General features: G+C 47.7%; 7 protein-coding genes across 7 annotated transcripts; 2 read left to right on the top strand and 5 right to left on the bottom strand.

The window, feature by feature from the left end:
- Positions 1 to 468: 468 nt before the first annotated feature.
- Positions 469 to 1,447, bottom strand: K444DRAFT_195178 (uncharacterized protein). The gene is made up of 3 exons (XM_024870967.1): positions 1,081 to 1,447; positions 1,008 to 1,030; positions 469 to 932 (listed from the first exon to the last, which is right to left on the bottom strand). Exons 1-3 carry the CDS (start codon positions 1,319 to 1,321, stop codon positions 507 to 509), a joined length of 690 nt encoding a protein of 229 aa, XP_024729875.1. The 5' UTR covers positions 1,322 to 1,447; the 3' UTR covers positions 469 to 506.
- Positions 1,448 to 1,507: 60 nt separating this feature from the next.
- On the bottom strand, positions 1,508 to 2,873 carry K444DRAFT_635892 (MFS general substrate transporter; the record flags this gene model as incomplete). The annotated part of the gene is made up of 3 exons (XM_024883929.1): positions 1,508 to 1,889; positions 1,941 to 2,398; positions 2,448 to 2,873. 3 exons carry the CDS (start codon positions 2,871 to 2,873, stop codon positions 1,508 to 1,510), a joined length of 1,266 nt encoding a protein of 421 aa, XP_024729876.1.
- Positions 2,698 to 3,894, bottom strand: K444DRAFT_195242 (uncharacterized protein). The gene is made up of 5 exons (XM_024870968.1): positions 3,651 to 3,894; positions 3,516 to 3,597; positions 3,154 to 3,465; positions 2,891 to 3,103; positions 2,698 to 2,845 (listed from the first exon to the last, which is right to left on the bottom strand). The coding sequence occupies exons 1-4, from the start codon at positions 3,741 to 3,743 to the stop codon at positions 2,970 to 2,972; spliced, it is 621 nt and encodes a 206-aa protein (XP_024729877.1). The 5' UTR covers positions 3,744 to 3,894; the 3' UTR covers positions 2,698 to 2,845; positions 2,891 to 2,969.
- Positions 3,895 to 4,960: 1,066 nt separating this feature from the next.
- On the top strand, positions 4,961 to 6,384 carry K444DRAFT_668573 (uncharacterized protein). The gene is made up of 2 exons (XM_024887422.1): positions 4,961 to 5,665; positions 5,715 to 6,384. The coding sequence occupies exons 1-2, from the start codon at positions 4,986 to 4,988 to the stop codon at positions 6,088 to 6,090; spliced, it is 1,056 nt and encodes a 351-aa protein (XP_024729878.1). The 5' UTR covers positions 4,961 to 4,985; the 3' UTR covers positions 6,091 to 6,384.
- A 1,082-nt stretch (positions 6,385 to 7,466) lies between these two features.
- Positions 7,467 to 8,321, bottom strand: K444DRAFT_195326 (uncharacterized protein). The gene has a single exon (XM_024870969.1). It carries the CDS (start codon positions 8,154 to 8,156, stop codon positions 7,704 to 7,706), a length of 453 nt encoding a protein of 150 aa, XP_024729879.1. The 5' UTR covers positions 8,157 to 8,321; the 3' UTR covers positions 7,467 to 7,703.
- A 1,174-nt stretch (positions 8,322 to 9,495) lies between these two features.
- Positions 9,496 to 11,248, bottom strand: K444DRAFT_635896 (Opi1-domain-containing protein; the record flags this gene model as incomplete). Its single annotated transcript, XM_024883930.1, has 2 exons — positions 9,496 to 10,805; positions 10,855 to 11,248. The coding sequence occupies 2 exons, from the start codon at positions 11,246 to 11,248 to the stop codon at positions 9,496 to 9,498; spliced, it is 1,704 nt and encodes a 567-aa protein (XP_024729880.1).
- Positions 11,249 to 12,328: 1,080 nt separating this feature from the next.
- Positions 12,329 to 14,417, top strand: K444DRAFT_668576 (putative AP-1 adaptor complex subunit MU). Its single transcript, XM_024887423.1, has 4 exons — positions 12,329 to 12,510; positions 12,563 to 12,691; positions 12,742 to 13,833; positions 13,936 to 14,417. Exons 1-4 carry the CDS (start codon positions 12,472 to 12,474, stop codon positions 14,038 to 14,040), a joined length of 1,365 nt encoding a protein of 454 aa, XP_024729881.1. The 5' UTR covers positions 12,329 to 12,471; the 3' UTR covers positions 14,041 to 14,417.
- The last annotated feature ends 1,278 nt before the right edge of the window (positions 14,418 to 15,695 follow it).

Genomic DNA, 15,695 nt, shown 5'->3' on the forward strand with positions numbered 1-15,695 from the left:
ACCTCAATTATCAGGTTGATTGCGGAGAGAATGTCGCCGGCTGACCAGCCAAAGGCCATGTTATGATGTTCAGATAAAGTTCGGTTTTGAGCGAGAATCAGCAAGGGAGTATTAAAGCTTATTTAGGCTTCTCTTGGTGGGGCAGTGCGAGGATCTGCCCCCGAATTGGCTCAGCCCCTGCAGCCTTTGGAGGGGTAAGTAAGGCTGCGCCTCAATGCTAACCACCAGGACTGCAGATGAAATGAGTGAGCATGCTTTTGAGAATGGTTCAACTTGATCCAATATCATCAATGAATTGATTCTGATATCAAAAAAGGAGTCGGGAAATATGGTGTCGAAAATCTGGAGCTTTGTAGACGATTTCAAGGTTAATATTGGCCCCTGCATGGGACTTTCCATCCATAAATCATGCTTTAGATATTACGAATGAGGAGACTTTTGTCATTACACCCGGAGTTTCCTTAACGGGTGTGAAAAATCTTCTGTCAAGGGGTGATTTTGAATAACTAAATCTGAGATGGCATCCCCTCGCTCTGTCCGGGCCCCCCTTTTCCTCTCGAACTTGTATAATTCCTACTCTGTGTATTCTCTGTTGGTGCATTCTCAAGCCACCCAAACCCCCCCAGACGCCCCAGGGCCATCCTTTCAGGTCTGGTGATCTCCTCCAATTGGTCTTCTAAGTTCAAAAATCTGTACCTAGCAAACCGAGAAATTGGCGAAGTTCCATAAGTCGGTAGCCAAATCCGGGAGAATAAAGATATTGCCGACAGACATCCGATCATGGAAAACAAAAAATAGCCACGGCCATGCTGGTCACTTGAGTAGAGGACAGCGGGGATGCTCTGGACTAGAATTGAGCCCAATTTTCCGGACGAATATACGAGAGCAAAACATGTTGCTCTGTAGCTGGTTGGGAATAATTCCGTGGGCATCTTGAAACCATGTTAGGAAGTTCTCAACATACAGAAGAGAGCGAAATCTTTTTGTTTGGGGTGAACTAGGCTTACCACAAAAAGAATAAGATTGGGGCCTAGAGTCAATCAGCTTCAATCAATTGGGGTTTAGCTGGGGGCAACGAACCTATATTGAAGATCCCGTAGCATAATATAGTCGTTGCTATTTCTAGCACAGCTGTTTTGGACGTGGCTATTTGCACGACAGTTGCAAGAATTGCAAATACAATGGCAAGCGCCAGTGAGGGATACATAAGCAGTGTTCTCCGGGGGCAATACTCAACGAGGATGATAAGAATCAAAGACCCGACGACGGAAACAATAGACATCGTATAGATCGAATGCAGGGACATGTCGAAGATAACCATATAGATAGCTTCCCCGATACTTGCAGACCCGCTTTGGACATCGTTCCAGGCATAAAGGGATGTAGTATTTGTTTGAGAAGCCGAGAAATCCCAAGCTTGAGCCAAAACGCGATAATTATCGCCCCCAAGGCTTCCATTGGCGGCATTGAGTATGAACGCGCATATTGATATCCCAGCCAGGTGGCGTCAGTTCCCAAGATCCCGTAGAAATCCACGAGCTGTGAAATAAGAGCACAACCGTATATCGCTCTCCATGGTGAAAGGCCCGCGGACTTCGTCGACTGGTCCCTCCTCGGCGAGGTCAAATGAATATCGGGGAGACTCATACATGCCCGCCCGGAAGAAGAGGGTGATAAGTGCTGGAATACCTCCAAGTCCAACAAGATATCGCCACAACTTGTCCACCGCAATCGCGGCTCTTTGATGGTCGATCTCTTCCCGGAGACCGGAACTTCGTCCCAAAGAGCCGAGCAAAAGTAGCACCAGGGCTGACACTACTAAGTATGCTACAGGTTGCATCAGAAAAATTGTAGCCATCATCCTGCTCCGGTGTTTTGCAGGAGCGAACCTGGAAAATAATCAGCAACCTTCACGTCTACACGGACAAGAAAGGATATACTCAGCTGAGATAACCCCACTCAACGTCCACTCAATTCCGACACCAATCCCGAGGAAGAATTGCCAGAAAAGGATCCACCCCAGGATCGACATTGTAGAGTTGTTGAAACCAGCAGATGCTCCGGCAAGACCAATCGCGCCAATTAGTAGTAAAAATGGTCCCAAGCGATATAGCTGCTTCCTACCGAATATGTCTGCAATTATACCCGCTAGTAAAGAACCTAGAAGAGCTCCAGCTAATGCAACTAGGTGTACCTTATAATTCTTGTCCAATAATGTCGCATTTGGCCAGTACACAAAATTCAGGGCGGGAAGAATCATATTAGGGACAAAAAAAGCGTACGATGCAGCAAACACCCCGCTACCAGTAGTCATCACCATTTTCCATTGAAATGGGTCACTTTCCATGATTTCGAGGACATTTTGTTGCATGTGAGCACTGAGAAATGGACCAGGGGGCTATTGCTAGTTAGATATTTCATCGCATCCGCTATCTGGTACAACTTACATGTTCATGACCAGCTCTTGCCATTGGATCCCACCGCCAAAGATTTACTTCTCGAAGAGGATTTCTCCTTCTTCCTGCAAGCTCGCGCCGCGATGGACCCCTTCTTGATGATGACTGTGTTTCGCGCCTCGGAGTTTTTTCGGAATATTTTCGTTCCTCGAGATGAGGAATGTGTGCATCCGAGGGACCAGCAAGCTCTATACTGTCCCGAAATTGTGGTGCAGAAGGAATCGTGGGTGCAGCTTTATTAGAACTGACAAGTTGGCTTGGAGTCACATGATATGCTGCCCTTGCTTCTGAGGATGTGGGGAAACTCGAAGTGTCCTGTTGACGAATACTTCGGAGAGTATCTGAGGAAGTTCTTAATGGACGCCTCGCTTCTAGGATTGATGAGCCCCCTAGATTGTTCAGCTGTGGTTGGGTCATCGAGAACCGAGTCTCACTTGGTTCACTTGACTTTGGGGGTATGAGGGCATCCAAAACGGTCAATGGAGGTCGAAATGTTGAAAGGTCATCCCCGATTTATTGTTTCATGCTTTCAAATGTTTGGGTAGCTGGTATTATGTAGCCGATTCTGTTCTCAAGGTCTCCAGCGACAAGATGGCCGTAAATGTTCCCTCCGGAATCAACGACCAAAGTCCCACAATCGCCCTTTTCTGAAACAAGTCAGATTTTTAGTATGCTTTCCAGAATCACGCAGACTCACCAAGATTGCCATCAAACCGCACTGTCCAAATCTCTTGGAAATTCGGACTTCCAGGTAACAGCATAAATGTGGGCATCGGCGAGAGATCTCCGTGTCGAATGCCATTTGAGGCTGTCTTAGCAAACACTTTAGTTTCTAGAGGCTTGTGGCGAAGTACTACAAAATTGGGAGAGCCATTCATGAGCGCAATTGTGTCCGAATCGAGTCGAGGTTGGGTGATCTCAATCAAAGCCCAATCCAAGCTGCCTTCATTTCCGCGTTCAATAGAAGATTCAAATAGAAAACCGAATTCCTCAAGCCGGTTGCTGGCATCTGTATCTGCATTAGAGATGGTATGGATCATGTTTTTGGACTCACCCCACGATCCATCGAATACTTCTGGCTCAGAAGTGTGAGCAGCCCCCTCGTGATGTTTTCTCTTAGAGTGAGTGGATGGAAAGCTAGCTTTGAAGCGTCCGTCAGTATTGTGCTGGGCTACATCTGCAGAAGTTTCATACCTTCTCGCGTTCTCTCGGCGTCGTCCTCGTCCGACTCAAAAGAGCTGATCTCAGATTCATCTTCGAATGGGAAATCCAGCTCGCTCTCTTCATCGCTATCAGGTGACAGTAGGAGGTCGAGAAAGGGGTGAGCTGCTGTGAATGCTAGGTATCTACCACGAAACCACAGAAAACATCCAAGCGTAGCCTTGTGTTGGCATAGCATTCCATTTTTATTGGAAATCTGGACGTAGAGCTGAATGCCGGAACCAAGCGCTCCTTGCTGTGGGTCGTAAAAGACTCGTTTGGCGTCTCGCGTTGGCATTTCCTGGGTTGAGATACGAGACGCCAGAGTCACCGGCCCCAACGAAATTGGAGGTCTTCTTTGCTCTCTGAGGCGAACCCCTCCGTTTTTTTCAAATTGATTGAGTATCTTGCTTCTTTTGATCAGTTTAATGGCCCTCTCACGGGGCTCGTCTTGGGAACAGCTGACGACGAGGAATGGCCGCGCATCACCAATTGACTTTCCAACCATGTAAATACCCAAAATTAGAGGAGGTCGAACGGATTTGCTTCCATATATATAGTCTGTCTTACAGTCTAAATGTTTTCTGACGTCCGAGACAAGATTCTGCGTGAGCTCGAGTGCTGGTCCTTTTGCCTCCCAACACTGAAGTTTCGACTTTCCTACTTGGCAACAAGCAGTCCCGATTGACTTCTCTGGCTCTGGCCACACTTGACGACCTTCAGACCTTTCAACAATGGAGCTGACTATACTCTTGCGTGTCTTTATGGCGGCAGATCCGTTGCGCTGGAGTGGCGGTGAGGAAACTGGTTGTTCCAAGGTTGTCGACGTGATGTTGACTTTGATAGAGTCGATATCGAAGATCTGTGTAGGTGGTGACGGTGCATCTTCCAATTCCGTGATGCTGGTTCCTCTCACAGCCTGCGCGGTAGCCATCTGGTCAATGGCAAGAGAGATAGGTGACTAACATGCATTTCAAGCTCTTGATCAAGACACTGCGTGCAAAGAACGAAGGACGTTCTGATGAACCGAAAGCTTGCGGAAATTTATCATCTCGACTCTAGCTTTTCATAAGGCTTTCACAGGAAGAATCAGAAAAATGAGGCTGACACGTTTTACGCGATTGACAGGGGCGAAGCTTGAAAAAAAAAAAAAGCAAATGGGGGCCGAAACGTCGTGAATGGTTCGTTTGAAGTCTCCCGATCGAGACACCGGTCAAGGCATCCTGCAAGCCATCCTCGCTGCGCCAGCGCCAAAGCATCCACCCGCGCATCCCGCTCAAATGGAGACCACCAAAATTTTCCAGGCTCAACTTCGCAGAAACGCGAAAAATGAGTGTTGAGATGGAATTGCAAGAAGTCCTATTGCAGGAACTGCAGGACGAAACCAAACACCCGTACTCTTCGCTCCTCAAATGTGCGATCCTCACTTCAATATTTGGCAGCAAAACCGCTGCCGACTTCATGAAGAATGCAAATTTATGGGGAGGCTACTTTGAGTACTATACCAGCGAATGTGAAACAGCGATGAGCGTTGGCCGACTTCACTGGGTAGTGAAAACCCATCAAGACATTGTTCGCATTGTGGAACTGCTCAGGGATCCCAGCAATAGTCGGGAGTCGATCAAAGACAAAGAGAAAGTTAGGATAGTAACAACCCAGCCCCAGGTCAGCGACGAGGTTATTTACAATGCAATCGATTTGGCTGCGCGCTTGGGGTTTATGACCCTAATCGGCAGTTCCGAACAAGTCTTTCGAGGTGGAGAGCGGTGCGTGACTTGGGATGACGGTCAGCTTGACACTGTGTTGGCAACAGAATTCAGCAGAACTGGAGTGCTAGAAAAGGAGCATGTGAAATTGGAAAAGATGTTCAACGCTCGCAGTCTAGATAGAATAGGTGGTCTCCAAATCATCTGGACAAGCAACCTCGCCAACCATCTTCGAGTGCAGAATGACGACAAAGAAGTATCCATATTTCACTATGCTTCATTCTTGACTTCGCAGAAACAGAGGTAGGTGACGAAAACCATTGAAATCTGAGCAGCTATTGACATGTTCAAGCGCAGTGTTCCCCCCGGGGTTCATCGAGGAAACGATCAGGACACTCGAACTCCTATTCCCACAGTTTGATGATGCTTCCAACGATTGGTTTAGGAAGAAAGCAAGGAAGGAGAGTCTTGACGCAAATGTGATCAAGTGCGGGCAACTAGCCGCAGAAGGACGTCAGATTGAAAACTTCCACTTCTGGAGGGACCGTCTCATCATCCTCAAGCAAGTCTTCGACGAAACAGAACCGAGGGGACTCAAGCGTTGGTGGCGTGACCGAAGGAAGCCTGTGCAGTGGTATAATTTTTTGGCTGGCTGTAGCATTGATTGTTGGGATGACCTTCTTCTTTGGGGTGATCCAATCTGTGGAAGGTGCTATGCAGGTTTATAAGGCGTATCATCCTTCTTGAAGTCGATAAAGAAGGGAGGTAGGGATGTGGTTGAATTAAGATTGTATTCCGAGGATGAAGTCTCCTGTTGTATTTCTTGTGTCTGCTCCTTGAGTATTTCCTGATCTTGCTTCTTCAAGTCGCGGCCGTTTTCAGCTGATGATTTTGCCGTGTACTGTACTTCGTGACGACCCCATCTTTTGAAATACAGGCGGGGTTAAACCCCTTCTTCTGCGCCTTCACCCGATACATAGACATCAAACAACGGCAGCAGTTCAGACATCGAATGATGTGAGGATACAAGTCTCTCAGGTCCTAAATCCATTCTTGTGGACCAACATCGCCACCATGGGAGCTATGTAGGCCCTGTTGGGTGTCTCGTGATTCTAGAATATGCTCCATAAGCTCAGGTTGCTGCAGAGAACCATCATGCGGATAGATTGTTTGAGGCGGTCTGTTACGTCGACCAGTGAGTTGTGGCCTTGGACGTTGCGCTGTACCACCTCTCTTTATGGAAGGCTGTACCGCTCGCTGTGAAATCGTGGGAGAACTCTGGGGAGGCAGCTCCTTCCCACACATTATCAGTCCCTCCATTCGCACTTCCGTCTCCGTCGTGGCCAATGCTGTCTCTCGCAAGAAGTCCGTCCAGGTCCCTATCCGTCTCCCCCCTAGAGCTCCCTTCTGCCTCTCGACCACTACTTCGATAAACATGACCCTGGCTTGTCGAGTCTCGCTCCGGATAGCTACCGCCACGGTGGACCGCTTCTTCTTTGCTCTACCACAAACGGAACACAGCACACAAGGAAAAATCTGCGCCTGGTACATACACTCTTTCACCCATTCCCACGCACTCTCCCACCTGCCATCACAACGGTGACTGCAAGAAGGCGATTGCAGGCCACGCTCCATTTGCGACGCCTGACTTATCCTTCTGTCCCAGTCTTTCTTCACTCCTTCTCCAACCACAGCAACAACCGAGCAAAGAGAAACAACACAACAACACCGCCAAACGAACATGCCACTCCCTCCACGGCCTTTGGCAATGCCTGATATGATCCGAATGTGTAAAACAAGATACTTGAAGCAGCGATATTAATTAGGACGCAGAATGAGATGGGTAAGATCCTAGCGTTAATTTTTATGACAGTAACATATGTCTTTTTGTCGGCGATCTTCGCGGCTTTGGCGTCGGGGAGGGGCTTGCTGGCCCTCAGGCTGTTCTTCCATCTTGACTTCGTCTAGCGAAGCCTAACAAGTATGTTTTCGAGTTTCCCAAAGGAATGTTTGTTCAAGGATGCTCTTTGCGTTGTCGGAGCCGATCGCAAGGAGGGGACTTGGTACATATAAGAGCATAGTTTTCTTGTTTGAACTGGTTCATCGAAGGTGGAAGATGTTTCTTGTGAGGAATTGTCTCATGACTACTTCTCAAAGATGAGCGGCTCGAAGGAGCATCCTAGTCCATGCCGATAGTGCTGGATCTTCGACATTGTGCACATAGAAATGGTAAATGAAGGAACGTGTTTTGAAATCGGTACGGCAAAGCAAACACTACTCGGTCTTCACCGTAAAACTACAGGTTGAAGCTCAATGCCCAAGACAATCTCAAACACGGCATTTAAAGAAGACCTAAAACCAACGCCAAAAGGACAACAAAACCCCCCAAACCCATCAATCGAACATCTCCCTGATTCGAAGCACCAACAAACTGAGTCGCACAGGACGTTGTCCTCTGAGTCGCTGTCCCATTCCCTCCCGCAAGGTCATTCCCAGCCCACATGGTCACGACTGGCGTTCCACTTGTCAATATTTTTTGTCGTAGAGTGACCCGGAAAATACCAGCTTTCGTAAAACGTCCAGTTGTCCAAGGGTCCAAGGGGTAGGGAGGCTCATCGTCGGTCATGACGAATAGCACCGCTCCAAACCCGACGTCGAAAAATCTACATATGATTCCAGCATCGGTATTGTGAGAGGCGAAGCTGACGCAGTGGTTGTTGAAGCTGTCAATGCAACTGGGTGCACAAGCGGCCGAAGAGTGGTTTCCTGTGCTCAAGCCTGTGCTGCCCAACATATGGGGATCGTCGAGGTGGAAGTTCCCATCGACCCCACATTTTCCCGGGCCCGGGTTGGTTTGATAGTTGTGGAAGCTGTGGAAATCGTGCTAGTACGGGTGCTGGTAAGCAAGTCGAACTGCGATCTCGGGTATGTTCCAAGTCGGGTCGTCCGCGGAGTGTGTAGGGGCGACTTGACTTTTGTCGATTACAGTGGCTATCACAGCCTGAACAGGGATGTTGAAGAGGTAGCATGGTGATGCGTCGTGGCTAACCCGAGCAGCAGCGTAGAAGGCGAGGGTCATACACGAGGGTCCGAAGGCTCGGCAGTCGAAAAGGCTGTTGCAAAGTCATGATCTTGATGATAGACCGCCGCACCCAGGGCATGAGGAGAGGTTGGGTAAAATTGCCCATACATTTCTAAAGCGAGGGCGGGGAGTGACTGAGCGAGTATGATCGATCGTTGCAAAATGGATCTTCATTTTTCCGCTAGAGAGGGATATCAGGGACGAGTAAAAAGGGGGACAGCAACGGAAAAGTATGAAATGTCTTGTTATATATAGCATGTGGAAGCATTAAAAATTTGCGAATTTTATTGCCTCCATCAATGGCTGTGTGCTACTTAGCAGCAAAGCAATCAACAGGCTGCAGGACAATTACCCTCTTGACACCATTAGCTTGTCAAGTGCCTAGTCATGTAGTCCAAGCATTTCTCATTCGCAAAAACAATCCTTTATGTCCTAATGTAAACATTTTGCCATTCGCCAAGTCATTCAGGTCGCACAAGTAGACCTGGTTAGTTTACAGTTGTCTTCACGCGGCAGAGCCACCCACTTGGTAAGCCCCTCTTTAGGTGGGGACATTGCGTGTCAGCGCATAAGGTTAAAAGTAAGCTTGTTCATTGATACATGAATTCTAATTACAAGATGAGAGGTCGTGTCACTAAACACCGGGAGTGGCAAAAGGTATATGGGGAGCGCTGACTGAGGGACCAACGCCCCAATATGGATCCACATGTATGTAGCCCATATCGTAGAAAGTTATCGTAAATTTCGATGAGACAGGAAATCAATACCCCTTGAACCGCCCAAGGGAAAAACACGAAACAAGTGCTGAATGGCCTTGGGGGTATTGTGCTCACCAAAGCTATTCAATAAGAAGGCAGGTTAACACGAATCTCTTCCGGAAATTAGTGGATGCATTTCCTGAGCCAGAATCGAAATCCCTTTGGTATAAACAAAGACAGACTTATATATCCCTACGTCCGAGACTCCAGTCCCGGCCAGCACCATTCGATCCAACCCGATCCTGCGCCTTTTACCATCAAACACAAAAGAAATGATTTCGCACAGTATCCCCTCATCCCATCTTAAAATCGGGAGGCCCACTCATATATCCATTCATATGACCATTCCCTGGATTCATGGGAGGCAACTCCATCGGAGGCTTCTCCATCTCGCCATTCCGTCCTTGGGCCTGCGTTTCTTCACGCTTTGAACGTCCCAACCTTTCGCACCACTCTTCAGCACTAACGATCGTTCCATCGAGCACACCTGACACCTGGGCCATCATATCCAATCCCTCTTTTGCCAAAACCAAAACCCGATTAGCACCATCCCTGATCTCAACATCACCACCCTCGCCGTTTCTCGAACTTTCAGTATTTCTTGAACTCGCAAGTCTGAATCGCTGTGGCAAACTCGTCAAGTGCCGACGAACTAAGTCTCTTGCGTTTTCCGGCAATGCTCCTCCGGCATATTTTGACACGATATCCACGACCTCTTTCAAGGTCTTCAAAACGTCTCTCTTCAGCTCCGCGATTTTTGCGTTGAGCGCTGATCTTTCTGCGTCGCTCCTTATGATCAACTGTCCTTCAGATCCAGATCCTTCGATTTTTCCAGAATCTTCTGCGCTGCCTTGATCATACTGTTCCAACACAGTTTTCAATGCTAGAATAACTTTACCAATGTGTTCATTTGCCCACCGCAACCACCCTAAGCAGTACTTCAGGCTCCGCAAAGACTCCTCACTCATGGCGACACTAAGGCCGCTAGTGGATAGGACGAGACGGGATTGCCATGAACTTCCAGGCGAGGTGGGCTCTTCTTGACTTTGGGTGGGAATCAGCGCTTGTTGCGCTGCTTCATAATCTGGACTTCTGTGCTCATCATATGCTGGAAGGCTTTCCACTGTTGAGCCCTGACTTGGTCTTCGTTGGCGATGTTGCAACTCCTGACGATGGACTGGATAGGGGTCATGTGCAACATCACGATCGATGTCCATCTCCTCCGTTCCCATCTTCCGGCGCTTGTTGGAAACTTCTGCACCGTTTTCTAAATCAGAAGGTTGCTGGTGACTCGGCCGTCGTTCCCCAAGAAACCAGCGTACCCCTCCTTCCACCCCAGTTAATCGTCCGACAGACCCAACAGTATTAACGACGGGAGTAAATCTTCTTTCCACATATTCTGCACTCGACTTGAATCGCGGACTATAGTTTTTGGATGCCGAATAGGCGGACAATGAACCGCCAATCGCGGTACCGATAAGAGGGTGTGAAGTTGTGAGGAGGGAGAGGAGTGGTTCGGGTTGCCCTGCCCCTCTTGATTGAAAGGATGGAGGAGAAGATGGTGGCAGTGATCTATTTTGTTGTGGGGGAGATTGTATAAAGTCTAAAAATTGTATTAGTAAAAGAAGAAACAGCGTTTCGTCCGAACGTACCAGCTCGAAGGTCTCCCAGCGCTTCAGCTGCGATGCGCACATCAGGATCATCAATCGACAGCACACTTCCACCACGCCTCCGGCTGTCTGGTGTATCGATATCCATGGTTCTAGGTGACTCGATGTCATGCGACGAGGAGTTGGTCTTCGGCGAGAGTTGTGAGGGACCGGGCTGGTAGTAGGCGGTCAATGGGTTTGAAGACGGCCAGACGAACTGGTGCTCCTCTGCGCGTAGTCGTGGCTCTGTGGGAGCAGGTGGTAAGGGAGGCAAGGTACGCTCATGATGGGTGGGAGGTGGATCTGCGGTGGGGACTGAGGGAAAACTCAGAGATTGAGGGTCGTGAGACTGTGAGTAGGAGGGTGGCTGCTCTCGGAGCATGTGATCCTGCTCCATCGTTGGCCGCAAACGCCGACGAGAACTGCCAAGGGCACAGATTTTGCGAGGAAATATGCTATCGTATAGTCGATGGTCGGATTGAAATAACGGTCGGATCGCACACCATTTGTGGGATTTGTTCGGGGTTCAGGGCGAACTTCCTTGGGAAGTCCCTTTCAGCGGTCAACAGCGCCTTGTGATAATATGGTTGGGTTATGCGACAGCCCGAGCCGTGATTTGATTTCGAAGGAGAGTGAAAAAGTGACAATAATTCTATAATGAAACGAAGCAGGTCTCTCTAGAAATCGATGTCTTCCCTAAACTTTTGTGGTGGCCGTGGCAGTTCACATGGTTGTTCGTAGGGGGGAGGGAAGGAGGAGCACGATGATGGCAAGCTCCACGGGCAAATGATCACATGCCAGCCCGAAGCTGCGGAAGCCCGAAGGCTAAATGGGGACCCTCTCACGTGAAAGCCGTCGATTTGGTAGTTTTTCGAGGGGAAGTTTGAAACACTGAGGGAAAAAGAGCAAAAGAAGGTCATATACACAGATGTTGATACAGTTTGATAATGCTTAAGATATATCTCTTTCAGAATCAGAGAATATTTGCGGCCAAAATTCTGACGGAATGATAAGCGCAAACCGAAGCCTCGGGACATGGAGCCTGCCAACCTGCCAACCTTCTTCCCGTAGTCTCGTAAATAGAACGACTTTCATGGTTATAATTGGTAGATGGTGCCATAGCCGTTCTTCCCATGGTAAATTTGTATGGTCCCTCTGACGCCGCCCAAGCAACCTATTGCTCTATTCAAGCATTGCTCGGCCAGCTCTTATGGTACCTTTGGTATCGGTCTCCGCGCCACGAAATCGCTAACTGCATCAATTGGAAGGCAAAGTAGGCAACTGACAGAATGCCAGGCCGGTCGTGCTTTATATGTTGAGCTGCACTGTCTAGAGGGCGCGTTGGAGAAGAAAAGAGGAAAATTCGCAGGCGAGGTTTTCGATATCCGCAATTTAGAAGCTAAGCCCAATTAGGGCAAGTGCGGAACTAGCGAGACAAGACCACCATCGATGTCGAGCTACATTTCCAGCGACGTGGGGTCAAGCCCTTGAAGCCAAGTCCCAATATCTCGAGCGCATACAATCTTCATACTTCGCGAATGTTTCCGCTCCTCTGAATAGCTCATACCGGCCAGCTTGGCTCCCTATTTCCGCCACAAACCCTCTTCCTCAACTGTCATCATGGCCTCTGCTGTCTTCTTTCTCGACCTTAAGGGAAAGGTAAGCTCTCATGCAGTCTTCTGCCCGTGGCCACTGCTAACGTTCGCAACAGACCCTCTTGGCTCGGAACTACAGAGGAGATATCCCTATGTCAGCTGTTGAGAAGTTCCCAATACTTCTGAGTGATGCAGAAGAAGAAAGCTCCGCTGTCCCACCATGCTTCTCAGACGAAGGAATCAATGTATGCTATACTCGCCAGACTGTCATGCGTCTTTTCTGACTTATGACCAGTACCTTTATATCCGACATAATAATCTTTACCTCTTAGCCCTCACAAAACGGAACACAAATGCCGCCGAGATCCTCCTATTCCTCCACAAGATTGTTGAAGTCTTCACCGAATATTTCAAAGAGCTCGAGGAAGAATCGATACGAGACAACTTCGTCGTTATCTACGAACTTCTTGATGAAATGATGGATTTTGGCTACCCACAAACTACCGAATCAAAGATCTTGCAAGAATACATCACACAAGAATCGCACAAGCTCGAAGTCCAAGCACGGCCACCAATCGCTGTCACGAACGCTGTCTCGTGGCGATCAGAAGGTATCAGATATCGGAAGAACGAAGTGTTCTTGGACGTTGTCGAATCTCTCAACCTCCTCGTCTCCTCCAACGGCAATGTCCTGCGGTCCGAAATTCTTGGGGCTATAAAAATGAAGTGCTATCTTTCTGGTATGCCAGAGTTACGGTTGGGGCTGAACGACAAAGTGATGTTCGAGACAACGGGACGGGCAACTCGAGGGAAGGCTATTGAGATGGAAGACGTCAGATTCCATCAATGCGTGCGCTTAGCACGCTTTGAAAACGACCGCACAATTTCGTTCATACCTCCTGATGGTGAATTCGAACTCATGTCCTATCGGCTGAATACAGCGGTGAAGCCTTTAATCTGGGTAGAGTGTATCGTGGAGTCGCACTCGGGAAGCAGAATCGAATACATGCTGAAGGCAAAGGCACAATTTAAGCGTCGGAGTACAGCCAACAATGTTGAAATAACAGTTCCCGTTCCAGAAGATGCGGACTCTCCAAGGTTCAGGACGAATATCGGCAGTGTTCACTATGCCCCGGAAAAGAGCGCGATTGTGTGGAAGATCAAGCAATTTGGTGGTAATAAGGAGTTCCTAATGCGAGCCGAATTAGGTCTGCCTAGTGTGAAGGGTGATGATGAACATGGCGGCGGCATGACTGGTGGTTTTGGTGGAAGCATGGGAGGTGTCGGAGGGAAGGGAGCAAAGAGGCCGATCAGTGTGAAGTTTGAGATCCCGTACTTCACCACGAGTGGTATTCAAGTGCGGTATCTGAAAATCATAGAGCCGAAGGCAAGTTCATCTCCCCCCCCCCCTAATTATGGATGTGGTCACATGATCGACACGCTAGTCCTTCGCATGATCGTAAATTTGGATGCTAACTGTCCCTTACAGCTTCAATATCCGTCACTCCCATGGGTCCGCTACATTACACAATCAGGCGACATTGCTGTGAGATTACCAGACGTTAGCACTAATACTGGAGCTGGACCGAGATGAACAATTTCTAGCAAATTACAGCGGAGGAGTACAAGTTTCGAGAATTTCAATGTTGGGGAAAGGCGAGGGAATGCATTCCAGGCGTCAGGTAATAGATTCTCAAGCTGATGCATTGGCTTGTAGATAGCTAGGCCGTCAAAACATACAGAGTGAAGGCGAAAGGACAAACACATGAGCATCGATCGTCCAACTTTTGCTGCAATCTTGACGGCGAATTCTTTGACGCTATCCGTGCCCAGAGCCAGATTGCTGAGGCTGCAGTTTTCTTGTCCGTCCCACGATCATCTGCATAGAGAAATGAATGGAGTGGAACTGCGAGTGCAGACGAAGCAGATGCGTTGCTTTCTTGCCTTCTCAACCTATATCATCTATTGCACTTTACATGGTTTTTATCGTCTCGAGTGATTGATCGCCTCAAGTGATTGATCGCCTCAAGTGATTGATCGCCTCAAGTGATTGATCGCCTCAAGTGATTGATCGTCTCGAGTGATTGATCGTCTCAAATGATTGATCGCCTCAACTGGTTGATCGCCTCAACTGATTGATCAACTCTCTGATGCAGTCAAATTAATTATCTTCATATTGGAATTCTCTCGGCGGAAAGAACGAGCAAGTCGCGTCGCTCAACCTGTACCTCCAATTTTCCCATCTGAATATCATTTGTACATGGATCACAGAATAGATATGAGACAGAGGACACCATAGCTAGGCAGCTTAAGATTGATTCGAATCAATTTCCTCCTATTACGATCGTCACTCCGTGCGAGACTGTGATGCTGGCTGACTCACTTGAACCCCTTGAACCCCTTGAAGGCTGATCTGCTTGTAGAGTTACAAGCAGCAAATAAGGTACAAATCCCTTCCTAACTTGTAATCAAATACGTTGATCCTGTCTGGTAGGTTGTTTAAGCTATTAAGGCCCGGTTCGTTTTTGTAGTTTGGCGAAATTAAATCTCGCGAAATGTGACTTCACGGATTTGGTGAAATAGGTGTTTCGTCAAATACGCGAAATAGAGCACTCGGCCGTTTTTCGTATGTAGAAAATCGGCCCTATTTCACGAAATTAGCGTTTTGTTAAATCCAAATCGAATGGGGTAATATCTCACGAAATCGATTTGGCAAATCTAGGAAAACGAACAAGTACTGTTCCCCCCGGTTTGTCAATGCGAGCGACTAATCAATCGGGGTGCAATTGTACGCCCTGATTGCTTGATAGCCTATTTAAGCGAACTCCGGTGTATCCCTTCGTCCAATAAGACATTACTAGCGTATCAGCCACAGCTGTGGCACCCAATAAAATTCCTGAAGCCATATAATTTTATGCCCCGCCAGCCAAGCGAGAGCCCCCTGCCTACGCTAGTAATGTCTCACTGGACGAAGGGAAGATGCGAAGGGAAACAAGGTACAAGCAAACTTTTAAAGTATCAAAATATTTTTAAAATTGTAAAATATTAGAATCCTATTAATAGGATTTATTAGAGATGGTTTAATTATTTATATTAAATAAGTAATCTTAGCTAAAAATCCTTTATTACAACTTTAAATGATTTTAATTATAAAATAGTTTTTTAAAATATAAAATTGTATTAATTTTTATATCTTTAATAAAATTTAATCTAAGAAAAAATTATTTAAGTCTCTTATATATATTTATT

This window comes from Hyaloscypha bicolor (genome assembly GCF_002865645.1).
Source record: "Hyaloscypha bicolor E unplaced genomic scaffold K444scaffold_165, whole genome shotgun sequence".
Taxonomy (NCBI): Eukaryota; Fungi; Ascomycota; class Leotiomycetes; order Helotiales; family Hyaloscyphaceae; genus Hyaloscypha; species Hyaloscypha bicolor.

Coding starts and splice junctions, on each gene's coding strand:
- K444DRAFT_195178 (XM_024870967.1), bottom strand. CDS start 1,321: ATGGTTATCTTCGACATGTCCCTGCATTCGATCTATACGATGTCTATT. Junction 1,031..1,080: donor CTACGGGATCTTCAATATAG/GTTCGTTGCCCC, acceptor GATTGACTCTAG/GCCCCAATCTTATTCTTTTT. Junction 933..1,007: donor CCAATCTTATTCTTTTTGTG/GTAAGCCTAGTT, acceptor CATGGTTTCAAG/ATGCCCACGGAATTATTCCC.
- K444DRAFT_195242 (XM_024870968.1), bottom strand. CDS start 3,743: ATGAAGAGAGCGAGCTGGATTTCCCATTCGAAGATGAATCTGAGATCA. Junction 3,598..3,650: donor CGCCGAGAGAACGCGAGAAG/GTATGAAACTTC, acceptor GACGCTTCAAAG/CTAGCTTTCCATCCACTCAC. Junction 3,104..3,153: donor GCGGTTTGATGGCAATCTTG/GTGAGTCTGCGT, acceptor GACTTGTTTCAG/AAAAGGGCGATTGTGGGACT.
- K444DRAFT_668573 (XM_024887422.1), top strand. CDS start 4,986: ATGAGTGTTGAGATGGAATTGCAAGAAGTCCTATTGCAGGAACTGCAG. Junction 5,666..5,714: donor TTGACTTCGCAGAAACAGAG/GTAGGTGACGAA, acceptor GACATGTTCAAG/CGCAGTGTTCCCCCCGGGGT.
- K444DRAFT_195326 (XM_024870969.1), bottom strand. CDS start 8,156: ATGTTGGGCAGCACAGGCTTGAGCACAGGAAACCACTCTTCGGCCGCT.
- K444DRAFT_668576 (XM_024887423.1), top strand. CDS start 12,472: ATGGCCTCTGCTGTCTTCTTTCTCGACCTTAAGGGAAAG. Junction 12,511..12,562: donor TTCTCGACCTTAAGGGAAAG/GTAAGCTCTCAT, acceptor CGTTCGCAACAG/ACCCTCTTGGCTCGGAACTA. Junction 12,692..12,741: donor TCTCAGACGAAGGAATCAAT/GTATGCTATACT, acceptor ACTTATGACCAG/TACCTTTATATCCGACATAA.